General features: G+C 44.0%; 1 protein-coding gene across 3 annotated transcripts in view; it reads right to left on the bottom strand.

Annotated features, from left to right (window-relative positions):
- Window positions 1-27,843, bottom strand: part of RAPGEF1 (Rap guanine nucleotide exchange factor 1) — an 89,487-nt gene that overhangs the window by 28,300 nt on the left and 33,344 nt on the right. For all 3 annotated transcript variants that reach the window (XM_064523775.1, XM_064523777.1, XM_064523776.1), the window contains exons 2-10: window positions 26,029-26,168; window positions 21,448-21,626; window positions 18,142-18,298; window positions 13,193-13,281; window positions 12,639-12,791; window positions 11,037-11,160; window positions 9,525-9,708; window positions 8,387-8,902; window positions 1,570-1,772 (exon numbers count right to left, since the gene is read on the bottom strand). In XM_064523775.1, the coding sequence (XP_064379845.1) occupies window positions 1,570-1,772; window positions 8,387-8,902; window positions 9,525-9,708; window positions 11,037-11,160; window positions 12,639-12,791; window positions 13,193-13,281; window positions 18,142-18,298; window positions 21,448-21,626; window positions 26,029-26,168 (1,745 nt within the window). The remainder of the gene's footprint in view (window positions 1-1,569; window positions 1,773-8,386; window positions 8,903-9,524; window positions 9,709-11,036; window positions 11,161-12,638; window positions 12,792-13,192; window positions 13,282-18,141; window positions 18,299-21,447; window positions 21,627-26,028; window positions 26,169-27,843) is intronic.

A 27,843-nucleotide genomic window follows, 5' to 3' on the forward strand; every position in this document is an offset into this window, starting at 1 on the left:
GCAGAATTTCTCCCCAGAACAATAATGACTACAGATTTACATAATTCTCATGACCTGGCTTGAAATCTATGCCTTAAATACCCTCTCTCATGACAATGCAGACCAAGCCACCATGAGTCTGTTACTAAAACACAGTCAACTCTAGGAGTAGGAGCTCGGGCAAGGGATTACAGTAATGTCATGGTCTGAGGATCACACTGACCGTGGGACCGGAGACTCCAGAAAACTGCCTGATCCTTTGGAGCAGAGTCCTGTAGACTCTTTAGTGCCCTTGCAAAGCAGGTGGGTCATGGGCATTTAAGGTCTCAACACACAAAGCAGTAATGCATAATACTCAGATCAGCTTAGCTGGAAACAATACTTCACCTTTCTAGGACTCCTACCTGTGTCACAGGAATGCAGTTACACGAATCCTGAAATTAGAGCTCTCAATTGCTTTCCCCATTTGATTAAAAGTAACACCCTGGGACAGTCAACTTTAGCACAGATAAAACTTGAAGAAATATTGCAACAGTCACCCTTGTGAGGATAAGATCATGGCTCTGTTCCCACGTTTCCTCCTACTCCGTTGAAGCCATGGCCAATGTAAGTTAGCTACTTCAGCCCAAAAGATTCATTTTTTTTGAAATAAAGTAAATCAGCTAATATGAAGAATAAAATAAACAAAAGCCCTAAGGTAAGAGTTAAAAAAAAAGGGAGGGAGATGACTCTTAAAAAGAAATAGGACAAAAAATAAGCTCCATTTTAGCTGGAAACCAAGCCTCTGTTGCCATCACTGAGGCCGGGATTTCATCCACCATGTGGAAGATGGCATCACCATAATGCCAAATCCATATAGGCCTGTGGATGCACAGCTTCATGTCCCTGCAGTCTGACAAGTGAATTTCCACTTGCAGAAGGCAATTACCATTCTCGTCAAATGCAGGAGAACAGCTACGAACTGATGCAAAGCCTTGGGAAGTGCAACGGCAGACTGCTGCTGGAACAGCCCGCCAGCTCCCATTGCCACAGAACAGTGAAAGAGAGGTAAAATCCTGAATCTCACAAGGGGACTAATGTGGAGAAAACATGCATAAGTTAAATAATGGCCATACCAAAGTTCTGTGGCTCTGGGAAAGACTGAGCCAGATCAGCAGTAATCAGGTTTAAAAGGCTAATGGCATCCTTGACAACAGTTTCAAAACAATTTTGGGAACAACAGTGCAGCAATCTCTTGAAAATTCTGTTGCCCAGAGTGTCAAAATCTTTGAAGCAGTTGCTGCTATACAAGCCAGCAGTCTGGCACAGATTCAGCCACACCATGTGGAAGACTTATGTTTCACTTGTAGGCCACTTATGGGACTTTCAGAGCTCATGGGGAATAGTCTGCATGTGGGGTTAGAAAGGAGCACAGGAGCTCAAAGTAGATGATGCAAAATGCCTAAAAACATGTTAACAAGATGACAAGAAACACGATGTGGATAACACCAGTGAGAGATCCTCCCATAACAGCAGCCTGTCAGAAGACCAGAGCTGCTTCAGGGAACATAGAGCACGCTGCCTGGGCAGGGCCCTGCAAACGCCACTCACCAGCTGCCGCTGTTTCGGTGGGAGAGCAGGAGGAGGTGCCAGATCTTGCGAGGGGTCTAAGCTGATAAAGGAGTCATTAAACCCATAGACTTCCATGAGGTGCTTGTTCTTCTGCTGGTAGATGTGTTCGTTCTGAGGTGTCTGGTAGAACATGGATGGCTGCGGCTCCGAATAGTCTTCCACAAACTGCATATACGCCATCACTGTAACACACACAAAAGATCTCACTCGCTGCTCCTGGTCTGCAAGCTACGGCTTTTGCTGCAACGACAGAATACCCGTTCCCAAAATAACCAAATCAAGAGTAAGGCCATGCCACCCTTCTCGTTATGCTTTGCTCCAGGCCAGGAGCAGCAAGGCATCCCCGCTCTGTTCACAGGTAATTCACACAGTAAGTCTCCACTCATCTCGGAGCAAAGAATCTACAAATATCCCTTTCTGCAAGTCAGAGCACAATGAAAGTAATCACAGACCACAAGAAGACATTTGGCATAAACCAGCAAGGTCTCCAGAAGCTATTTGAGCAGCTTGATTCACCAGCTCTTAGCCCAAATTCCTTCCCCACAATAACCCATGGCAATTTCGAAAATGTTCCTCAACAGCTAATGCCCAAAGCCTCCCACCAAAAAAAACCAGAGTAATTTCATTCTGCTTTCTAGGAAGCACAAATCACCTTGCACAAAGATGCAACCTTGACAACAAATGTGATTCTTAAGTCTATAATAAGTCTCATATCTGTATTGCTAGAACAAGAGGGCTTGCGATCTTTTTCTTATCAGAAAACACCTACCTGTGAGATTGAATGCACCTCTCCCACAGCTATTTATACGCCATTGCCAAAGCTGGCACATGAACCTTGCCTTTTAAAAGTGCCACTGACCTTGCCATCCTGCTTCATTGACTTAAATCCAACTGCAGCTAAACATCCCTTTTTAAACCATCTTAGCATCCCTAATTCTGCAAATGAATCCAGCTGATTCAAAGCTATTTCTGAGATGCAGTATAAAATGGTATTTCTGAGATGTGGTATAAAATGAGATCAAATCCCACTTAGGGGACCTTTGCATCTGTATAATGCCCTTCAAGAATCAATGAAAAAACACACAAGTCTGCCCGTGTAGCCCCGACAGAGGATTAGATACTCCCACAGTATTTTAGTGTGGGAGGGGGAGAAAGACACCCCGTGTCACAGAAAGACTTCAAAACCCCAGAATGATTAAAGATCAGAAACGCACCTAATAAATACAAAATAAATAAATAAATCTTATCTGTATATCTAAGAACAGAAGCAACAGATGTATTTAAGTGTCATAAAAAGGACTGACTAGGGCCTTTTTGCAAATATGCTGTCACGCACAAGGTATTCTGTGATCATTCCTCCCTTCCTCTTGTTAAACATGCAGTTGTCAGTTTTTGTAAATCTGGTCATTAGGTGGCAATTGTTCAGCTTCTACCAGCATTAGCTGTACAGCTGAAATGAATGGATGACTTCAGTGGAAGCTATAAATAAATGCTCACAATGCAGTATTCGCACATCGTGAAGCTGGTTCCCACACTCGCTGCAAGGCAAAGCGCTCTGCTCACCTGCCAGTAGAGAGCTGCAGGCCAGCCAGCTTCGAACAGGATGCAGCCGTGCAAACGTGTCGGCAGGAAGGAGTTGCTTTGCACCTGTCTTTTGCACCTTTTTTTTCAGATTTCCTCTAATATTTTAAACTCCATGTAGAAACGGAGCTAACACAGCTGCCCCTTCCCACAGAATTACATCCCTCCTTCAAAAAACGGAACTGAAAGAAAAAAGTGCCATGGCGATCGGACAATGAGGAAACCTCAGCTGATACGCTGCAATCCCAAGTGGAAACACCTGCTCTTCCCATCGTGCGACCTCGCACGGCATTGCCAGCGGACAACCTGTTCACACCCCGCTGCACTGTCAGCTCCTGCTGAAATTCCGACCTTCAGCGTCCCCTGCTCCTCCTCCTCCCTCGGCAGCCCTCCTGGGCTCCCAGCACCACTTCACAGAGGTAACTCACCGTCCTTGCTGCTTTAGACCTTTTCTTCCTGAAGGGAGATGTGTCAAGCCACACGCATGTGTGTGTATTTATTTCTGCTCACCTGCCGCTGTAGGCACTCATAAAGCAAAGATCAAACTCACCCCACTCTCAAGCCGTCATGTGAATTTTAACCTAAGGCCTAACAGTGCAAAGCAGTGTGTTCCGACAATATTCTCCTCTTTGAAATCAAGGTGGAGGCGTGTCACTGTAGAACATACAGAATTGCTCAGATAACAAGTGTTTTTTAAATATCAGCAATGCAGTTGACTCAGGTATTCCCATTGATACCTGTGCCCTGAAAAATGCCTTGATATCACAAAATATCTTTAGAGGACAAGATCTAAAGAAAGCTCATGAAAGATCTCTCTCTAGCAGCAAAAGTGAACTAAGGACCAATACTCCTTGGAGACGTATGGAGGACAAGAGTTTGAAACCACAGTCTGAGATCTCATCAGTTGAGAGGACAGAAGACAAGAAGTCGGGCCCAGGAATCCTGGCACCATGCAGCGAACACTGGGAAATTCAGACCAACCCTTCACATGGAGTTACCTGCAAAAACAGTGCTACAGGTAACGTTCAGATCTTAAGATGACAGCCAGGATCGGTATCTGTGAGCTCCTGGGATCGTAGGTCTGTACAACACTATGAACTTGGGAAGTGTTGGAAAGAAGAGTAACACATTAGACACTTGGGTAAAATTAAATTACTATAACTCAAAGTAGTAAGCCTGAACGCTGCTGAGAGCCGTCATTCAATCTGCAGGGGAATAATGAAGAGCTCTTTTATCTCAGCTCTTTAGGACGCTAATGCATCCCATTGCCATGGCAGCTCCTTGCCTCGCTTGTCAGAACTCGTCCAGGGCAGGTGAGCGTGTCTCTGCTCCTGCTTTGTCCTCTTCCATGTTTTTAGGTTAAGTAAAAAACAGCTGGGATGGTGAAATACAATCCTGGCTCAGAAGCAGAGATCGCAGAGCACAGATTAAAACGGGCATCATTTGAACACTCCCAGTCTCGAGCAAGAGAGCGAGGAAGCAGAACCACCCCTGCGACTGCAGTTCGCACAGGGTCTTCTCCCTCCCTGCCCCCTCTATACCCTCCCCTCTCTGCTGTGCTTTTAACAAGGCAGAAATTCAAAAAGCAGATGGGAAATTACATCACCGGCTCAGCCGAGGCTGCACACCCTGCAGCAGCTCTGCACGCAGAGGGAGGACGGGGCTGCGACCTCCGCGGTGAGCAGCCGGGGTGGCACGACGCAGTCCCCGGGCAGCGCCCCGGGAGGGAAGGGAGGAGGGAGAGAAACCTCTCCCACCAGCACATCATGCCCGGCTTATGTCAGCAATGAATCGAGAGAGAAAATATTTGGAAAAAAGAGATCTCAGACTGTGGCTAGGAACACCTTCCCAGCAATCTGCTTACAGCGCCTTGGCTGTCATTTCCAAAGGAGCTCAATCTGTTCAGGGATTTCTAGCGTACAGCAGCTGTGCCCACACGGTAGAAATCACAGGTATTGCCCACGCCGCAGCAGCAGCCCATGAGTCAGCAAGCGGTGCAGCAGCGAGCTCTGCAGCCGGCGGGTGTGCGCTGGCCTGAGCAGCGCTCGGCTGGCGAAAAGGAGAGAAAGGCGGAAAGCAACTTCTTGCCACGAAAAGACACCCTCGGAGCGGTGCTTCTTGGGGTCTGCAAGCAGTTCCTAGAAGATTATCAGCAGTGAAGCACATCCGCGTGATGAGGAGAACTCACTGACTCCAGGCCCTGTGTCGGCAACCCGTGTTACACCTACCCTGCACAGGAGCAACGGGTTCGTGTGTACAGACAAGAGCCAAAATAATGGCAATTATCAAACTATACCATGTGCCAACTCACTGGAGAAGACAAGGTCAAATAAGCCAGTCTTTGCTGTCACCTCCGGGCTGAGAGCTGTTCTTCAAAAGAGCTTGTATTACATCCTGGCTAAGACCAGCCTGCCCTCAGCATGGTTCCTCCAGCTAAACACCAGCTGCTTACGGGGCACCAAGCTGCATTTTGTTCCCACTGACAGGGAGAGAAACATGAATAAATGCCTTGCCACTAGCCTGCAAGCTGTCTGGGGGGAGGAACTTGTTATTTCAGACCGTGGGCTCTTCGTGGCAGAATCTGTTCCACGTCTGTGTCTTGTACAGCAGGAGCATGATGTTGGCGTTCAAGTAGAAGTCTGGAACAATTTGCCATCAGCACAGTAACATGTACTCTCACAGCACTGTAAAATAATAATTCATGCCAGACTAGAAGGTTTATCACTCCCCTGTTTGAATTATACAGAAGATGACTCTTGGAGATCCCTCTGAGCACAGCCCGCAGTAATACACACGGTTAACTCAGGCAGAATTTGATGTATATTATTAATAAAAGCACCGTAAAAGTCTCCGCTGCAACATTTTCTGCCAACCAGCCACTACCAAAAGATGACCCACAACAAAGGGACCACAATCAAGTCATGTCTGTGAGAGATCTAGATATTTTAAATAATTTCATGCATCTCATCAGGCTCCCAGGAGTACGTTGGGATTACAGAAGCAGGGACGTGGAAGCAACGCTGCCTCACCTATGTGACTACACAAGGATATCTACATGCATCAGCCTCTAGGCCAAAAAAATCCTGGGTGCTATGGTACAGCCTGGGTAACGTTTTACTGCCCTTCTTAAGCTGAAAATAAAAGCAAAACTAACAACCACAGATTTGTGGTGTGATATACTCCGGAGTAAAGACAATCTAAAACAAATTCTTAGCGTCACATGAATGCAATTAAAAATTCTGCAGCAGTCAGGTATCAGTTCAACTACTACTACAAGCTTTGCACCAAAGACACTTTATCAAATCATCAGAGCTGACAACACATTAGAGAGCAGCTTCTACACTCCCTAACAATGCAATCTGATCAATACTCCGAGAGCGTCTGAGAGTGCTGGGTGACAGAGGACAGTTAACTCTCTTTTAACATCAAAGAAAATTCACATGCAAGACCTGGCTCTTGGGGTTACAAGTGTAGACAGGCAATAAAGCAGAAGATAACTTAAAATCATTTTTAAGTAACTCCTCAACTTCACAAAACATCTCATATGATAACAGAAAACAAAGACACAGGGCTTGAAGAGAAAAGTAAACAGGCCACGTCTCTCAAGTGTGGATGGATTGTAAAATTGCCTCTTACCCAAGGTTCAACCAGGCGTCTCCACCTCCTAAAGCTGTCTACGTGTACGGAGCAGCATCTCCCTGCATCCACCTCAGTCTGCATGGTGTAAAACTACCTGGATAACACTCATTAAAAAGATGCAGAACCCACAGATGCTACTAAAGGGAGGATCCCTATCACATCCCCCTTCAGCTAGTGCTACACACAAGTATTTAGAACCACAGACGTCACAACAACCAAGCCTCTCTACGGACTGTACCACCTTTATTGTCTCCGTTGTCTACAAACCAGCATCTTAGCTCCTTATTTGCTTTAATTACCTTTTAATTATTTGCTTGTTTTACTTACCAGAAAAAGAGAAAAGTGATTTCCTGCATATGTGGACTCTGAACTACAAGAGACTCACTTTCAGGTGGGTCAGGCCTTGTGGTCTGATTAAAATTCTGGAGGGTTACAATTGCGATCTGGCCACCAAGGCATGGTATTCGCTAGTGGAAATGCTTTTAGTTGATGCCCTTTTTAAAAAGTGAATGGCACAGGAAATTACCATAGGAATAGGCAGAATACTGGCTTTGTAGCATGACACACCAATCTCACTTCCAGCTTTCTCCCAGTGAAAAGACCACAAACTGCAAAAATGAGTCACCAGGACAACTCAGCACTTTTCAAATCAGCTCTTCACTTGGGCTGTAAGCCATACAATTTAACACTGTTGATCCTGATCTTGTATACACTGGCTCCTCATGCACTGTACAACTGTAAAACTAGCCAGTGACTGGTAAATTAACATTAGCTGGGGCTCACCGTATAGTCCACCGTCTTCCTTGATGGATCAGTATGACTGCTTTTTTGGCAAGAGGATTCCCATATTTTAGGTCATGAACATTAAGGAAATCAGAGCAAGGTCATAAGCTCAAGTCGCTCTGGTGTGCCAGGAGACAGGCTGGGGATGGAGAGTCTTTGCATTTAGAGGCTGCTCATTTTAACGATGTGGGAAATTCTTAGGCATATAACGGAAATGAGATCCCACAGCAAAACAGCAGTATCGGACACCAGGCTAATAGTGTTGTCTTGCACAACCACGTGGGTGACTTTGTTCCAATTGCCAAATAACTGCACTGGCAATGTTCAGTTTTGGACACAAAAGCAGCCCTTTCTCTGAGCTCTTGGAGAGCACTCAAGTCTCTTCTGCAGTAGGAAAACATTCATAAAAGAGGGGCAGGGGGAGTGAACCGACATAAAAAGGGAGGATAAACCAGGTAGATTTGGAAGGCGGCGTGCCCCAAAGTTTCACACCCAGGCAAAGAAAAGTAAGCTGTTCTCACTACAATAATGAAGGTGCTGCACATTGCCAGTTCCCTGGGCCTGGACCATTCCCGGCTCCCACAGTCACTCCCACAGCCCAGAGGACTGACACGTCCCTTCCACGCCTCTGACACTGATCATGAGTGATTCTGACCCCAAGTGAGCAAGGGCATTACTTACCTTGGGGTCACCATTACTTAGTGGTCATCGAAACATGACAACTGCAAGGAAAGGGAAGGGTAAAAAAAAACCCAAACCGCCAAACAAAATACCAACACAAGTGCTTGCTTACTGTGTTTGTTTTTCTTCTCTGGCAGAGGTGGTGGCTTCTCTGGGTCACTGGTAGAATCTGCAGCAGCAAAGTTAGTAATGAATTCAGCTGGTGCTGAAGAGTTTCCTTGCTGGAAGGGCAAAACAGCAGCAAATGGTGTGAAGGGTACTGACGGGAGAGACCCTGCATTCTGCAAATCATCTTCTGAGATGTTATCGTACTGTGAAGGGTGCCTCTCGTACGAGACCCTGCAGACTGAGTTATCTGAAGTCTGAGAGGCTGCGCTCCTCCTCTTCTTTTCGGGTAAAGCTGGAGGAGTCTCTGTTGGCTGTGCTGCTCCCGTGAGGCTGCAGAACTCCAGCGGAGGAGAGCTGCCCTGCGGGAGCTGGAAAGCATGTCCATGAAAAGGGGAACCAGACTCGCCCAAGGACTCTGGCAAAGGGCTGAGGATACCTGGCACCTGCTGAGGTATCTGATCAGCATTTGAGAGGTCCTGCTGCAGGAATTCATAGTCCGGATCATAGTGATCTGATTGATCTGGTTAAACAGAGAGGACGGGGAACCATGCATTAGAGTCTCTCTTCTACTGTTCAGCCCTTCTCAGTTCTGCCCCTCCCACCCCATTAGTTAATTTCCAGTTATTTAATCAGTTAATTTAATCAGAGTGGCATTTCTTTCCAGCAGGGACCATCTTGCTACACCTTCTGGAAAGCTAAGATTAAAAAGCAAACAAACTTCAAACCATATCTTTATTTCTTTACATAAATAAACAAATAACAAGAATTCAAGTCATTGGAGAGGTTACTATACTTTGTATTTATATTTTTGTTTTGTTTTATTTCCCAACACCTAGAAACAACATTGCTTTAGTCTAACAGGACTGACATGTTCTACTGATGTCTACAGACAAGGCTGAAATCAGCAAAACAGCCAACCTGAGATCTGAACTGAGTTTGAACACAATCATCTATAGCTAGAGAAACAAATCCCCTTGGGCCTTGTCCTATCCAACAGGATATAACTCTTACAGAACTGCCTGCAGTAACTACAAGGAAACAGTTGCAGGGACAAGCCATTTGCTCCTGCATCACAGCTCTGAGAGCTCCCAAACTGGAGCGATGTGGGCTCCTGTAGCGGCCCTGGACCATCCCCTGCTTACCCAGCGTTTCACAGCTTGTGTTGCGGGAGCACTGACCGCTGTCGCGGTCCAGAGAGGAGAGCTGCTCGTCGGACTTGCTGAGTTTGCCGATGCTACTGCACGGTGAGAGGCGAGGAGACTCCCCCCCATAGGAGTGGCTTCCACCCGACAACCTTCTCTGGGCATAGCAGTCAACATCAAAATCCTTTGCAAAAAAAAAATAAATAAATAAAAAATCATTCTTCACGGCTTGCTAGCAAATTAGACACAGCCAAAGGGAACGACACCTCACAGCTGTGTTAAGACAGCAAGAAAGGGAGTATCAGTCCTCTCCGGCTAGACAAGCCCATCTGCACCACAGAAACCCTCTGATCTGGTGAAGGGAAGAGGACAAAGCGAGCACAGGACAGCAGGGCCCTGTGCGCGCTTGCTCCAGACAGGCTGTGCTGTGATCCAAAGCTGACTTCACGGGCTGCAAGAGACGACTGAGTTCTTCACTACGATGCACATCTGAGGGCTGCTTGTCATGACACTGACAGCAGTAATTAGACTGCCAGATTTCTCATTAAATAACTGTGGCTTTGCTGAATATTTGGTTAGCTTAGGCGTATGCAAAGGGTAAATAAACTACAGTGAGATACAGCTAACGGCAGCTTTTTATGCCTATGGCTATGTTTTTACTTCAGAAATTACCTCAAGTTCATCAACACATGGGTGAACATCTCTCAAGTGTTCCACTCCCGCAAAACAATGTGCAAGTGTACTAGTTACTGAAAAATTGTCCTAACTTTATCTGGAACAGTCAATTGACAGCAGATGACCCCTAAGCAAGGGTCAAGGTTTTGGGGATGAGGACAAGACCTGATCTTGGTGCAATGCAAATTATGATTCACTCACTGCAGAGTTAATAAGTTCCTATAGGCAAAAAAAAAAAAAAAAAGAATATACAACATTGTAAACCCTAGATTAGTAAGAGTGATGGAATGTGACTAATACATCTACAGTCCTAAATTTCCCATTTTTCTTCTAGAAAATTTACAAATTTCCCCCACGTACCAGCAGTGGTCAGAGCAGTGGCTCAAACTACCGTGTAGGTTAAAGGAATTTTAAATTGCGACTAGATGAAGAAAAAATTCTGATCTCAATGTGCCACATGATCCCTGGCCTACAAGTGAACCTTGGTAAGATCTTGGTTAAGTTCAGCCAACCACCCTATACCATGATCTATTCGACACAGCAACAACTCATCCTCTCAGATCTTTGCATTCTGTTACAGCTCAAGGCAACAAAATTTGTAGCAATTTGTTATTTAAATCCAAGAGCGGTGGAAAAAAATTAAGATATTCACGTTATTATACAAAGGTTCATGCCACTAAAACGCCCATCGCAGAAGAGCTCTCCAACACAAGGTTGTTCGGGAAGAGCAGAGGCGTGTTGGGAACTGCACGGCTGCAGATCGCAGCATCTCTCTGAGCTTTTGCTGCCTTCCACAGTGTGTTTCCCCTGGCTTTCACAAAGGGGTTATGCCATTACCTGTCTGTTGATTCCCACAGGCAAACTGGACCCACTCGTGGCTCGACTCATGGGGGCCACAACCGCCACTCTGGTTGGGGAAGGTGCTGACTGCCTTTTCTTAGGGGGCAATGCTGGAGGAGGGCTGCAAGACACAACAGGCATTAATACGTCTAATACTCTATGAGCAAAAAGAATTTTAGAGGCTTCATGAGCTGGAAAACAAGCTTCTGCCAGGCTCAAGGCTCACAGCTTCTTGTCTGGAGCTTGCCAGAAACCATTCAAAGTGTATTCACTAGCAAATAGCAATTTAAGAGTACTGAAAACCCTCACAGGGAAGGTGCTGTTCAACAATCCTTTTTTTAAGCTTAGAAAAAAGTTGGTATTTCCAAAACAAAAATAATTGCTGTTATTAAAATTATTTTAATGAAGCTAATTAGCACAATAATTATTTTTAAATAAAAGTGGTTGAAGTCCAAATTAAATGTTTTGGTTGACCTGCAGATTGTTTCAGTTCACAGAAGTCCCTCCTCCCAAACCTCCCACATTCGAAAAACGTTCAAAGTTCCAAAAATTTACAGGACAGAAAAATGCTCTTTCTGTGCTTTTCCATTCCTGGTGAAGGTCAGAGAGACAAGATGGTCAGTACTGCTCTCACCATGTCTACTCGGTGGGCCCACGTTTTGGCATAAATCCGTTTCAGATACACACATTATCACACACACATTACCACTAACTAATGAGATTTTACCACTGAACATTAGTTTACGTTCCTAATGACACATAATTCTGGTATTCATCAAGCCTGTAAGGTTCCCAAGAGCACATATATTCCGTTCCCAGAACATACCAAGAAGTTTTTATATAACCCATGAGAATTCATAAAATACATAGAAATGTGATTCTTTTTGCCAACCACAGCCCTCAATGCCACACTTCCAAATTATCACGTGACATGCATTTTCACACCACCAATTAGCACCATTGCTAGAGAAGAAAAAAAATATACACACAGACCAAAAAGCTGTAACTAGGGGGTTTTCTCTTTCTTCTCAAAATAGAACACAGAAACTTTCATGTGGTTACTAGTAGAACAGAGTAAGAACAACCAAGTAAAAGATTTTTTTCATGCACCGTTAGCTCCTTTCACTCTTAAGCTGATAACCAACACAGAACCGGCTGGATGTGCAGGATAGACTGATAATCGCCAGCTGAAACTAACAGAACTTTTCCCGTTGGATATGACAACAAGTGATGCAACCGAAACAGCACAGGGTAGCATTGTATAGTGTTTCATATAGTTTTAAATAAGGCTTTTATGCACTTCTGTGATGCCTCTCCTTCAAGAGTCTCAGGGCACTGCACTATCCTCGCATAAGAAACAAGGAAAGGAAAAAACAGACAATGAAGAAAACTGCTCCAAACAAGGCAGAAAGCATGTAAAGTTGTATGTAAATGAATTGCCAGGGGTGGGGAAGAACAACTCTGGAGGGCAGGAAATTCAGAACCATCACTCTCTCATACATGGAGCTCTCCTGTGTACACTTTGCCCCTTTGTCTGAAATACCCAGAAGCTGGTGAGGACCACTGGTATTCTTCAGCCTGCTGCTTTGCCAGCATTACCTGTTCTCTGCCACACGGATGCAAGGCAGGGGGGGTTTAGGAGGTGCAACCTCTTCATCCATGGAGTCAGTCAGCAGCTCATTTGATTGAGTCATATTGGTTGTCTTGTTGAGGATCTCCATCTCTCGGTCTGTGAGGGGAAGTTCTGATGGGCTGCAAAGAGCAAAATACGGAAGGTAGATCATAAAAACCAGTTGGAACGCAGCATGCCGACAGATTATTACAATTTAAAATCATATACAATGTGAGAGAAACCTACAGCAGAACGCAGAATTCACATCTGCAAAGACAATTCCATGTCTATCCAGAATACAACGTGCAAGCGTCATGGCCAAGTGATCTCTCATTGCCAGATTTTGGCATCTTTCCTATCATAGCACATTGTTCTCTTCAAGTGGTCTCACTGTAATCCATAAGGCTAAGTAAGAAGTACTGTGCTAACCACTGTGAAGAATAACTGAATGCTTTAATTCAACCATCAGCAGTCAGAAATTATCCCCATGAAGCTACTATATTAGGCTTGCATGCACAAGAAATACTTGTCAGTGACCCACCTGTCAGATTTACATGCTGGTAAACTGGGTTTAACTGGGCTTGTGGGAGAGGGATGCTCCTGCTTTTCAATCGTGAGTCTGACCAGTTCCTAGTGGAGGGAAAAGAGAGAAGAAAAAGCAAAGATTCAGTGGTTGCTAAGAGCTGCACGCTAACACCACAGGCCAGAAAGGGATGCTACTGCAATGAACTCCCAGTCACTCAGGTTATGGATTATCGATGACATGGACACAGTGACAGCTGAGCTGGGTATAAGGTAAAGAGCCATGCAACTGATGCTATACTGTTTCTAAGGAGCAGTAGTTGGACCCAGCAGTAGTTTAGCCATATTTGAGTGAAGTCCATAAACACTGGCCCAATGGCGACTCTGCCCAAACCCACACAGGTGGGTCTTCGCTGCACTTGACCGCTCTTCCACCATCACAGACGTGCTCCGGTCCTCACAATACCCCAGGTAAGGACAAATGGACTCTGCATACACAAATGTAAGTACAGAAATGCCTTACACAATGAATGACTCATCGAGCCAGTAAAAGAGTTAAATAATTGCTTTATATTTTATAAACAAGTATTTGTGTCATGTATTTTTGTCAAAAAGCAGGTTTGGTGTAATATTCCCACCAGGGAATGAGATGGCGAACACCTTTATTAAAAAGCTTGCTTCCCTTGAGGCCATTTTTTAACATTAGCTGTGGAAGTCTTAATCATTCAGGGAACTACCGCAGTGTATCTGCTATAGGCTGATAAGACTGTGGATAGAGAGATAAGGGCATGATAATCCTGCAGTACAAGTCTGCCAGCAGCCAAAACAACAATCATTCACGTCAGAAGGATGGACAGAACATTTTATGGATGTCTGCAGCTGACAAATAGACCCGCTGCTCCCAGCTGTAAACACGTGCCCTCTCACAGCCGCGCTGGATAACTGGCAGTGCTTCCCCACAGTATCGGCTTCCCCGTGCCTTACGCAAAGGAAGCTCCACTGGATCTTTATTATATTTTTTTTTAAGCAGCCTGAAGTACAGCGTCAGCATGCCCGGTATCATCTTCACGTCCAAGGCTACTGAGCTGAGAAACAACTGTCATTGCCTCTTTCAACGCAGTAGCTGTAACTGCAATGTCGTCAGCAGCCTTTTGAGGTAGGGAAATATTCCAGCTCACAGGTTTTCACAGACGGCTCTATTTAAAGCTGAACTTCCATGCAACAACGAGAGGAGCAATGCACTGCACTGGATGTGCGAAGGACAGAAAACTGCTACCCAGTTCAACACAGTCGATGTCGGCTTGGACATCCCGCTTACGCTCTTGGTGCGAGCCGTGCTCCAAAATTATTCACACGACATCAACCAAGAATAGGACAAAACATGCAGCTTTATAGAAGCGGCCCTGGAAAATCCCACACGTGGGGAAGGAAGAGCACAAACAGCGTATAGGTCCGTTTGGCCAATGCTACAACGCGGTTCCTGTGTGGGACAGACACGAGAACCCTCGGGAGGAACAGAGGGTTCTCCGAGAAGTGCACCGATGAAAAAAACCCAGCAGTAAGTTGACCACAGCTGACCACTCATCCAACTCCCACCTTCAAACAGAGCTGGCCATGTCCGTCCATGGGTAAAAAATGCTACGAGGAGCAACAGACCCATACAGGGCTTTTGGCTGTCTATAAACTCCGCTGTGCTAACATACACTACGGAGCACGCACAGAAGTGAAACACCAAAGGCCCTTCCATCGTGGAAGGGCTAGAGGTGACGTGAACATTGAATTAACCTCACATTTCTCTGCTGAATGTCCCCAGTTCACCAGCTGTTTCAACAGGAACTATTTTTAAAAAGTGCTTTCTTCTACGCTCTGAAAGACTGCTGGCTTTTCTTCTGAGGCTAAAGAGACTGTAATTTTGGGAAAACTCATACATGTACTGTTAAACTGAAAAACAAAGGAACAGCTTCCAAAAGGAAGAAAAATTGAGAGCATCTTAGCTAACATTTGTATGCAAAGCGTTCACGTACACCCAGGGCAACTGGGTCCATAGGATGCATAAGCTAAGTTTAAAAACTTGCTGTTCCGTTCAAGCTTTGAAATTCCCCTATAAAGTTTACAGAACTTCACTAGGAAAATCACATACAGGATTTGGGAGTCTAGAATCCCCACACAAGGCTTTTCCGTAAACTCTATGATTTGGGAGTCAGAGTGATACCATGTCACTCCTCCAGCTGCAGCTGGCACCTTCCGCTCCAAGTCGCTGTCAGGAGCGCGAGGTGACACGACGGATTGCCACCTCCCTGCCTTCTGGATAAAATGCCATGACTGAAGAGGCTGCTGGAAAGACTCTCGTGCACTTCAGCAGACTTTGCATCGCATCCCGCAGGGCTATCAGGTACTCCCTGAGCAACAACAGTGACCCCACGCAATGCATAAAAGCGGAGTAGGTGAAATAAAATACAAACCAAAAGCCAAAATGCTCCTTAGAGGCTTCCCCCCTACTGGAAAGGGCCATGGAAGGGAAAGGTCAAGTTTTGACAAATGCCACCAGATTCCCCGGACTCCTACTTTCTCCTCTCTCAACCAACCCCAAAATGAGAACCAGGGTTTGAAAAATCAAAGCAACATCTTTAGTGTATACACAGAGGTAATCAGCACACAACTGCGCCAGATGCACATTATGCTGTTCCTTATCAGCAAGCAAAGAGATTCCTGCAGCAGTAATTACAGATAATTAAACCCTCTCTCTAAACTTATGCTACTTCAGCAAGATGGAAATTCCAAAAAGAGATGATTTTTAAGAAGTTACATAATCAGAACAGGGATTGTTTTTTTTTTCCTTGTTATATATGTAGAGCAAGGCTCTAAAATCTGAGCCCAAAACAGCAAATAGTACAAGTGAACAAGTGACTCCCTTTACGCACAACTCTGAAAATAAAGAGGGAAGCAAGTACTGAAATGTGGAAGTGGATCTTGTGCGATCTGCCAGAAAAACAAAAAGGCTCTCCACAGCAGAGAAGTGTCCGATTTCTCAGTTCTGCTTCCAGATCTGAACGCTGGCTTGGCCCTCCTAAAATAAAACTTGTTCCTCGCTGTGCGGCAGGAGAGGAGCACACGCCACTCGCAAATGCTGCCCTGCTGACGGACAGACACATTCATGCCTACCCAGACGGCCACACATCTGCTCTAATCATGCTCCGAGCTGACCAGACATAAGCCAGCTCCAACTGGAAGTCCAAAATAACTGTTAGTGCAACAGTAAAAAGGAGACTAATATAGCCAGGCCCTTCTGCAAGGCTTAAGAGCTGAGGCTTAGCAGTGTGCTAACATGCCTACGCGGCTTCCACGCCAGTCCGGCCACGGTGCGGGCAGAGCATGCGCACGGCCGTACGGGCATGCTGCTTTGGCTGGAAAGCAACAGGTACCAGGTGTTTAAATATTGCTTTAACTAAAAGGGAAGTGAGTGTCCAAATCTCACGCAATGACACTGCACACAGCTCTCCCCTTGATCTGGTAATAACGCAGTTTTTCACAGGATTGGATAGAGCCATTACGTGATAACAGAGTTAACTGTCTTGCTATTTACTGGGGTGTTACCGCTCTGATACCACAGGGCAGATTTTCTTGTACCTCAAATTGCTGCTGAAGTCCAACACTAACAGCAGCTGAGACTTTACACTAAACTCTTCTTCTCCATCCTGCTGTGCAAATTTAATACCAGCTTTACTTTTCAAATCTGGAGCTTAAATATGAAGGGCATATTATGCAAAATAATCCTGGAAAATCTGTCATCTTTAGGTGATGGGAATGTTTTGTTTCAAAGATATTTGTTTAAAAGGCTTGAAAAATAATACTAGAATTTAATATCTGTGTTTGAGTAACATTAAAGATAGGTGTTCAGAGCATGCAAACTACACACCAAGACTCCTGAAAACCTGATAACCAAAGCTTGGGAGATCCATTTCCCCTTAGCATGCAGTTCCAGGCAATAAAAACTAAGCCGAGCTTGGGTACAGTGAAAGATATCAATTCATGATACACTAACCCAGTTGAACCACCTGCTGCTGTTCTTAAAAATTTACCCCAACTTTACTTCTGCACTGGATCTAAACATTCCTCTTTAGATTCAGTCCTGCTGTTTAAAGAGGCTTAAATTTCTCTACAGTTTTCAAAATAAGATTCCCAGGAGATATGGTGGCCTCTTTGCTGGTGCCCCGAGCCCAGGTCAAGCAAACTTTTAATCGCTGTGCGAGGAGAGCAGAATGAATGGCCTCCACAGCCCTTTAGCAGAGAGAAAAGGCCTGGAAAACAGTAAGAAATACCGGTATCAAAAAATGAGCAGGAGGTGGAAGGAAAGCCAATAGCTTTTCCTGGGTAGGGCACGGAGGAACGGTCTCAGAGATACAAAGGTTTCAGTTAAGCTTTTACATAGTTACGTAAAATAAATCTCCAGAAAACTGACCTTAGCTTATCACCTATCCCACACACTAATCTGATGGCTGGAAGTGGGTATGTATTCCTGATGAATAGCTTGAAATTTATGTTGAGAGGGGAGCTGGAATCTTTGATTCTCTGTGGGCACTGACAGGAATCATTTCCATTAAATTTTGTCTAGACAGAAAATATGCAAACTCTGACCTGTAATTTGCATGCAGAATGGAAAAAAGCCTGCTGAAAATTTAGTACAATGCTCAATAAAGATTTATTGCTTCTGGCAATCCATCCAAATGACAGTGTGAGCATTTCAGAAGTGCACATTATTAGCCAAACCGTTTGTGCTAGTCTTTAACCAATGCACCAAGCAGGATCATTTCACTTAGGGAGCAGTTGATTGAAGAGGTAATTTATTGAAGTCAAGAATAGGATCTCTGTATTTCACCTGCACTTAAAAACCTCTGACTTTCAACTAAATTTCTTCTAAATCAGAAATATTATATACCTCATATAATGTACAACATTTGTCTTATGTACCTTGACTCCATCCAGAACAGCTTTTATGACACCCTTGACTGTGGTCACCATCTCCTTGTCTTCCGAATTCACACCTTCCAGCATCACTTGATCAGACCAGCGAATGAGATTGGCCAGACTCTGGTACACGCGGCTATAGCAGGATGAGATGGCAGAACTGCATGGGAGAAGAGCAAACACTTGAGAAAACTCCCCCACCAAATGGCAGAGATATCAAAAATTACTAGGGAGTGTATGATATAAAGTGCATTTCAGACTGTTAAAAAAAGATTAAAAATTCCATTGTATCCACTATTGTTATTCTCCTTTTGTTAACTCTGACATTTAGCATTTGTGTTTAGCAGGTGAGAGAATATGGGTTTCTCTTCCGTTGCGGTGACTCTCCCATTCGCCAGCACCGAGTGGCACCTCGGTACGAGAGCACAGACGACCAACAACTCAGTCTCAGTTAACTGAAAATGAACTATCTGGGCTTCACGTTGACAAAGCAATGCTAAAAAGAACACTCTCTCCCTTTTAATTTACAGCCCCATCCCCTGCCTTAACTTCAAAGGTAAATACAGTATACTGTATGTAAATATAATTTACATTATTTCAGTATTATCCATGTTTTTCCTTTTTCCTTATTATCCCTCTCCAAAAATGACTAATTGAGAACTGACTGCATTCATTCCTTTACATAGCATTTCCTCACTGCTATAGTCCCTGAAAACATGTAATTAAAACCTGTTTCTTTACAAAAATTGAACTGAATGAATTTCAGGTTTGGAAGAGGAAGGGTGTTGCTTTGTTTTATTTTAATAAGAAACAGAATTGAAGCTATTGTTCTGGAGGGGGAAAAAAAGGGAATTTTGGAAGGCTGACAACTCTAAATAAAAGTTAACTGTAACAACAGTGCTTACAGGCATTTTCCTGGCCATTCTGAAAACACTTACTTCATTACTAAACAAGGTGTGTTAACAGTACTGATGATGGCAAGGCTTCAATAATTCTCTGCAAAGTTAACTCAATTTCAGACTGCACCAAAACCATAAAAAGGTAACAGAAGGTGTAATCTTGCAATCATTACTGATATGGGTGTTCCGAATCTTCCCATTTTTCTCTGGTATCCATTTTACGTTGGCTTAACTCCAATCATTTCATTATCTGTGAGAAGAGGATCAAGCCCACAAACTTCAATGAGACTGTTTAGGTGAATGAGGTTTGCAGAATTAGGGAGAGAACTATTGTCAAGCTACAAACAGAGGGATAAAAATATATTGCTATTGTTTGTAAGTGTAATGCTTGCCATTTGTTCTAATTTCAAATGAAATTAGCTTGGTAGGAGATATTTCCTAAACTGGGCCCTCCCCCATCTCCTTCTGAGGCTTTGATTTCTTTGCCATTAATCTTCAGCCTGCTTCCTTCTAAGGAGGCAGTAATTGAAAGCCCATTTTGTGCTAGATTTAATTACTTTTTTCCTTGATGCAAATGCTTCCCCTAAAGCAAAAAGCAGTCCAACAACAATAGTGGGGCTTTCTTCCACACTGACACAGGTCTTGCTCACTTTTCTTGAGGGGGATTTACCATCAAAATTGCTCCTTTGCATCCTGCCACTACTGAAAAGAAAAAAGGTACATTGGTAGGCATGAAAGGACACGGCTTACTGAGAACACCAAATCCCCGTTTTATGTGCGAGCCCAAACAAGGCAGAACATATATATGGGATCTGTGCTGTAATACATACTGATTTCAGAGAGCAAGCCTCATCGCTAAGCGAAGAGGATCGCATTGACACCGACTATGAAAATTCTGCTTACAGGCTAAATATGGATATCCAACTGTTAAGGTTATATTATCCCACTACTAAGAGAGAGGTTACAAGGAATTTGAAGAGTAGAACTTTCTGAAATACTGCTGCTTATGAAGACAGCTTAGCTGATATTTGTTTCCAAATATATTCTTGGAAGGAAAGATCACTGTGGATACACAAATCAAAGCAAGCGACTACGCAGCAGATGACGTGTTCTATCCCAAAAATGCTTGCTGACATTTCACGTGTTCTCCTGATGTGAGTAAGGGGAAAGTTCATTCTTCCTTTCATTAAGTGGAAGCAGGTGCTTTAATGGCTGTGGGAAATGTGATAGCAACTGAAGAAACTTTAGTGTCTGAATCCAGAAGCCTGATTCATGTTCCAGCTCTAACAGTCATTGCTCTTTGTAGTTCTACAACCTGAACCTAAAACGGTTCCCTCCTGTCGCAGCCACAACGCTGATAATCACCCGTTGTCTCCTTGTGCCTTTGCCTGCTCAGATGCAAGCCTGGCCTATGCCAGGGCCAAACAGAGCTAAGCATATCCATTCACAAAACGTTTGGCACTCCATAGCTGTCTTTCCATAGCATAAACCTTCCTTGCACCTGAGTTGAAATAGACATCCTGTACAATTTTTTTGGAGCTATTTAATGGAAAAAACAAACAAAACAGTGCAAAACCCACCAAGATTTCAGGAACCAAACACCTGCACTTCCCTGTCTATTTTTGTGCTTTTATTTTGCTTATTCCATATTACTTAACAATGTTTGCTTGCTTTGTTTAAATTAATTGCTCCAACATCTACGGGATCAACAGCATCTATATTCCCGTCGCTGGACAACTCCACAGATTCTTATCCATACTGAGCTGATGGCTTTGGCAAATTTCTAGATCTTTTCTGGCTTCAGACTCACATCTAACTGGTTAAGACATAATACACCAGGTATCAGAGCTAACCTATAAATAATCTGCAGAGAAGACACAGCAATGAACCTGGGCCGGTTAATCTACTGAAGTACATCTGTTTACCTCTGTTCTGTATTCGGTCCACCGAAATCCAAAAAAGCAGTTAACAATGTAGGCTAAGCCTTCTCTAATATCAGGGTGGATAAACTGAACACAGAAAAGGATTACCTTGAAGATAAGCTCTTCTTTAGGTAAAAGCTATTGGACTTTGCTAGCTTTAGGATACCATCATAAACTGCAGAAATAGTATAGCATCTGAGAGAATCTCCTGCTAGTAAATGATGAACTTCCAGGCTTGAATCAATCCTTCCTTCTCTCTGAAACCATTCTGGTTTGCTTTATCTTTCCCTAGCATTGGCTTCTTTGCAGCAGGGAATTTGCTTTTAAACCGTGTTTGAAAACTATCACATAATTAGTAAAAATAGCAGTCATTTTATTAGCAACTGCAGCATTTCCTGCCTCTTGTGTGATTTGATTTTTTCAGATACAAGAAAGAAAGCAGCTGAGGAGCCTGCTGGCCTGTCACAGTCGCAAACGGGGAAGCTTACCTTTGCTGCATGCGTGGATCCGCTTGCACCAAGGGCAGGATGGCCTCCAGCACTTTACTTGCTGAGCCTGGCAGCATCTCTAGCACTTTCTTATCAACTGCCATTTTGTCCACAATAGTCTTAAAGTAGCGCAATGCACTTACGACCTCCTTCTCCTTTTCCTCTAGCCATGATACATTCTAAAGATGAGGAAAAAAGGAGAGAAATATTAAAAACCTCAGGACTTCTTTTTTTAAGGGCAAAGTTCTTTTAACTTACCTGAAGTACAGTGAAACCGAATGGCATATATTCTGTTTCAGAACAGAAAAAAACCCTTCTATCATGAACACTTTCAGATTTAACTATTATTCTTTCAAGGGAATAATTGGTGCAAAACTGCACCCACATTTTAACTTTCTGAATTAGAAGATGTGCACTCCCAACTTACAGCTTATCTCGATCAATTTGAGGTAAAGATTAACACTACTGACGACTTAAAGGGCACCGCTCTGAAACCAGCAGGCCACACGGGAAGGGTGAAAGAAAAAGAAATAAGCTAAGTGCAGAGAGTAATGCTAATGCAAGTAAGTACACAACAACTACTGGTTTTAACAGAGTTGTCCTTTTTCCCTATGAGATCACCATCCTTTTTACCTTAGGCATATCATGCTGTATCAAAACGTGTTTTTAATCAGTGAGAATAGTGGATCAGCCAAAGGAGAAAGAAAAAAAGGCACAAACTTCCAAACTCCAAAACAATCTAAACAAGATGCCTCCGTTGTCGCATCCATCCCTGACAGTTACAGTGATAGATATGGTGTACGCCCTTATTATTCTGAACAATTCTCCTGACTCCAATATGCCGACTTGCACAAAAGAGCGCAACAGTCTTGTCAATGTCTTGTTTACTTACAAATAATCCCTCCTCCCTCCTTTTAATCAGCCTCCAACCTAATTCATTTTGTGATACTGCTGGCACAAGGGGACTCGCACACCTTCCACGGGGACAGACCGTGGAAGCTAACTTCTAGCATCAGGGAATAAATGAATGTTGCAGAAGGGAACGATTCGTTGGACTAAAGCTGAGTTGTGGTCACCAACTCCCGTGCCATCACCAACACTAGCAAAGGAAATTCAGAAGTGATACATGATACCTTGAGAATACTCCAAAGAGGGGTATTTTTTAAAAGTTTTACCAGAGTATGCCTGGAGGTCTTCTAATGTCACAAGCAGTTCCTAAGTGAGATTTAAATTAACTACTGAACACTGCTGGAAAAGGAGCAGAGAGCTTAGCAGAGTCAGGTTTCATCCATTACCTCTTCAGTAAATTCAGCTTCAAGAATTAATGACCTATGGGCATTGTGCACTCCCCATACTCTTGTCAGCTGTTAAACTGCTGCTTTTCTGCGAAATCAGGCCAACAGCCCGAAAGGTTTCAGGAAGAACAATTTATAGGCAGCACTGGTTAGTAATTTGGGGCCAGTTCATAAAAGGATTAGAGTCCCAAGTCCCATCTAGCTCCCACTTTGGAAGCCTATGTCCAATGCTGATATCCGCAAACCACCACATCATTTTCCATCTTGTCTGGGAAGTGCCTGAACTCTGCGTCTCCCTTGGACGGTGCTACCTCCCAGGCACCTCAAGCTCTGCTCCACAGTGCACGTACCACCACCCAAACACTGACGTTGAGGAGCATCCTGGCATCTCACTGACATCAAAAATCACATTTCCCCTTCTTCAGGACTGTGCCCTTGCCACCGCACAGCCTGTTCCCGGGTGTGGGGAAGCTCCCTCCCTCCCCCGGAGGTTTTGCAGTTCCTATGGAACGAGCAGAGATGTCAGGGATGAGAGGGGCCCTGGAGTCTAAAGAGCAGGTATCACTACAGCCCAGTGGTCAGAGCTCAAAAGGAACTGAAAAACATAGATTCTAGTTCCTCCTCCGGTGGCCCTGTGTCACTCAACCACTATTTGCTGCAGGAAGGCCCAGGGCTCAAGCGCTCCTGGATCGCGGGAGGGACGGACTTGGCTCGGGAGAGTTGAGGGCTGCGAATCACAACGGGAAACAAAAATCTTTCTGTTGAACATGCAAACCCAGACACCGTTTAGGACATGGCCCTTTTTTCATAATCTGCGTCTCAGCTCTTCGGGCAACAATCCCATAAGTGTATTTTTTATGGATCCCCTTCTGTGGTCCCTGAGGCCTCCTATATATGTGCATATACATACATACATATACACACAGCCTACCTACCCTACACAGGATTGTACGTTCTGCTACAGAGCTCAGATACATAATTGTTAGTTGTGCTACGAGGCTGAAGTTTCTGGTGTTCAGTGCTTTACTCACTGAGACCTGAGAATAACAGCAATAAAGCTGGAGAATGGAATAATAACCTCGTGGGATGGATAGATATTAATATACTCCAATGTCTAAACCTCACAAGACTAATGATATTAAGCTCTGCCACCAAATATTTCAGTGTGTCCCTAAAGCCAAAGTAAACATGCAGTGGTACCTCTCTGGGTTGGCAGAGAGGATTTGAACTATTCTCTCATTTCATTTCTTAATAGAGGTGAACTTGCCCCAGTAGTGAGCTTATCCCAGCAAGAGAACAGATCTATAACTGCAGGACTTACTAAAGCAGCAGTACCACTTGATCCAGCAATATCCCTTTTGGGCATTAAATGAGACAGATTTAACACTCAGAGAAAACAGCAGCTCCTCTCCACTCCCTTGCCTGACTGACACATACAGATATTTTTGCATAACTTTGGAAGGCTTCCCTTAAATAATCATTTCAAATACATCATGTATTTGCAGATGCGGATGACCCAGGAAGGATTACAGTGAGCTATACAGAAAACAGCTGACTACAAAAGCTGAAACAGCCCATTTTTACCTATTATAACTTTGCATATAGTGTTGAGGGACACTACTGTTCCTACAATATGCCCTCAGATAAGAATCAAAGACAGGGACCAGTGCAGAAAAGGAGGCTCTGAAAAAACCTCCCCCTATGTTGCCCACATCTAGGTAAAGGGGAAGAGGAGAAGGGGGTGTGCATGTGTGTGTGCACGTGCACGTGTGTGTGTTTTGAGAATAACTTTTAGGTTATATTTAGTGGTTTTACATGAATTTTTAGTATTGGTGTTTCTGCTCTAGACTGATTATCTACATCATCTTATTGGTCATTCCTCTTACACCGTTTTCTAGAGGAAAAAAAGAAATGGAAAAAGTTTGCCTTTTATTGACTTGGTAATATATATTTGCTATAGAGTAGCATTTTAAAAGCACTTTTCATTTTCTAATTTATTTTATTTGTGGTCATGCATCAACCGAAAGGAAGGACCACTGCACGTTCTACATGGATTTCAGTGAATCAATCAATAAAAATAATATTGTGAGAAGACTTCCCAGTATAATGGTCTGACAGATTGTAAAAAGAACAGGAAAACATTCTACAAGAGATGCCTTTGAACTGATCTCAACATATCATCCTGAAATATCCTTGGAATTAGAATTATAAGTCTTCAAGGTGTATCCTTACTGGTCTTTTTTGTGGGGCAGCAGCCTGGTACACATGTGGAGCAATGTAAGGTGCTGATATCCGCAGGGAGCATATCCTTTGCTTCTGGGAAAAAAACTACAGCCTGGGAAATAAAAGCCTCATCACCTTCCACACAGTAATTCAGAGTAGGGCTAGAAGCCCTACAACACTTCTCTGTACGCTGAGCACATCAGACAGCATCAGATAACTATATCTTCCTGACTGCTCTCAATAACACTACAACAATCCTCAGCAAAGATAATCTAAAAAAGTTCGTATGTCTGGCGCTGCACATTGGATGAGTCTTCCAGCAACAACTGGGAAAACTGCTAAATTATCATAAATAGCCTCAACTCTTCTTGACTTTTGGCTTAGATTTACACTTGAAAACTGAGTGCAACAGTACTGTCACAGAGATAGTCTCCTGTCTGCATAATCAGGTCACAAGAGAGGAGATAACCCTTTGATAGGTTTGTGTTGGGAAAGAGTGGTGACCTCAGCTCTTACAGGACTTGAAACAAGTACGTCAGATTTGAGGAAGGGTGTGCTGGAATCAGCAGCTGCTTGAATACATCTGTTTGACTCTCCCTGCTGAGGTCATCAGAGATTGAGCACATCTTTGGACCAACTTCAAGGATTTGCTGGCCTGCGTTTTGAGATTTTTTGTTTTAAAGGATCACACCCCAAAACCAGGCAGTTATTTGGAAGCTGTAAGCATAACCCTAGGGTGTGCACGTGGGGAGGATGTGTCAGGCCATAAACTACATTCCATAATGAGATATTTAAATGCTTATGGAAGGAGGTCTCATCAGGGTCTCAGAAGAATAGTACTTGCCTTGGTTGCTCTTATTTTATACTGCACAGTGCAGTTTATAAGTAATGCTGTGTGCAGTTCTTCCATAAAGTAACCCCGAAGATCCCTGACAAATCTGCAGGATACAGTAGAGGACAAAAAGCCATGCACGGAGAGCAGGGCTGCAGATTTCAATAAACAAAGTACCCAGTAAGCAAGAAACCAGCAAGACTAATAAGAACATGTCCTTTGTCTGCTTACTTTGTTTGCTGACTTCTCTGGCGTTTTCACTGTCAGGTCAGCTTGCTTTCCTTTCTTTGAAGGGGTTCTCTTTATTTTTGGTGAATGAAACTTGCCCTTCAACTTCATAGTGAACGAGGAGAGATGGGAACGCTCAGAATCTAGAAAGACACAGAAATGCATTACAAGATTAGGGTAAATTGTTGAAAACAGGGAAGCTGTGCTACAGTATTACCTGGAAGACTAGCCTATGAAAAACATTGCAACCATATAAATTAATTCAGTGGAATAGGATAAAAAAAATTCATGGCTCTCTGTTACGTTTCCAACCACAATAGCACCACGGTTTCCTGTTTCCCCGCAGAGGCAGCGGCTCTGAAGTGCCAAGGCAGGCACAGTGGGATTGCTATTGCTCCGTTCCTTGGACAGGCAAGGAAAAATACCTCTCTTAAAAGCACTTATCTCCAGCAGATCCCAAAGTACTTTACAAAGGAGGTAATCATCATCTCTCTTTTACAGATGAGGAAAGCAAGTCAAGGAGATGAAGTGACTTGTTCACAAGCCTCTGGCAGAGCAGGGGCAGAAGCTGGGCTCTCTGAGATCCTGCCCCATGTCCTAGCTGAGGGCCGAGAGCCACTGCTGGTGTGTGGACAGGGTCCCGTGTGACAGCCAGCAGCGGTGGCAGCCAGCAGCTGCAACACCTTGAGAGGCATCTGGGAGAGTTGCTGGTTATCAAATTGAGTTTCACAGGTGGGAGCCACTGCCTTGCCAAGGGAAGCGCATAAGCATGATCGTACGCAGCATCCTGACTTCCTGAGAGACAACATCTCGAAGCTCCTGGCACATTCAACATCTGCTTCAGGAAAAGACGACACGGTCCAACAACACTGCCCTTCACGGATTGCTGACTCAAGCACTACCCGCTCGGTGCCACTGCCTTTGAACGTGGCTCCATGAATAACGTGAACACAAACACGAGCCCTCGCCGTCTGCCACCGATTTCAGTTCGCATATATCAGGACACACCACCAGAACGAAGGAAAACGTCAACAGCGGTGCATTCCTGAAGATACTTAATTACAGAACCGCGTAACATAGTAGCCCATTGTGAAAATCATAATATTTCAAAGTTTTTTGAATATCTAAAAGCAGAAGTCTCAGAGGTCTGCAATCATGCCACATGCAGACGTACTGTTGAGAGATATTTTTATCTGTTTAGCCACGAAGCTAAATAAAACTAAGCTGCCTTGTAGAGAGCAATTCAGAAGGTATTTTAAGCAAACAGCACTTTAATAAATGAAGGTCTGAATTGCTCTCTAGTGACCCAGATAATTCAGCAGCAGACACTGAACTTGTCTTTAAGCACATTATCAAGAAAAGTAAGCAGTTTTGCTGTATCTTTCATCTTTCTTTCTTTCAGGTTATTTGGGAATTGACTGCATTGGCTGCAGTGAGTCAAAACGACAGTCTGATGCATGCAGCATTGCACCACCTTGTTAGCATTCAGACTGCAAATAGAGAAGGCTGCTGAGTCAAATCTAGCACCCAGAAGCTAAATACCACACTGCAGTGCTAAAACTGCTCATCATACTCAGAAATTACCTAACCACAACTCGAGGGAAGAAGCCTCCCCTTCTGGGCTGTCTCCCTTTAAACCTAGTTTCCTGGTAGAGTGTTAAAACCCTACTAACGCCTTCACTGGAGCCAAAACTCCAATTAGTTAGGTCCTCTAGATCACAATTTTACAGATATCCTATCAATGAAAGCTGCATTGGCACCGATGGTAATCTAGTCCGGCTGCAGAACTCTTCTCCATTTCACATGATTCTCAAAGTT

The sequence above is a fragment of the Dromaius novaehollandiae genome, chromosome 20 (genome assembly GCF_036370855.1).
Source record: "Dromaius novaehollandiae isolate bDroNov1 chromosome 20, bDroNov1.hap1, whole genome shotgun sequence".
In the NCBI taxonomy this organism is placed as follows: domain Eukaryota; kingdom Metazoa; phylum Chordata; class Aves; order Casuariiformes; family Dromaiidae; genus Dromaius; species Dromaius novaehollandiae.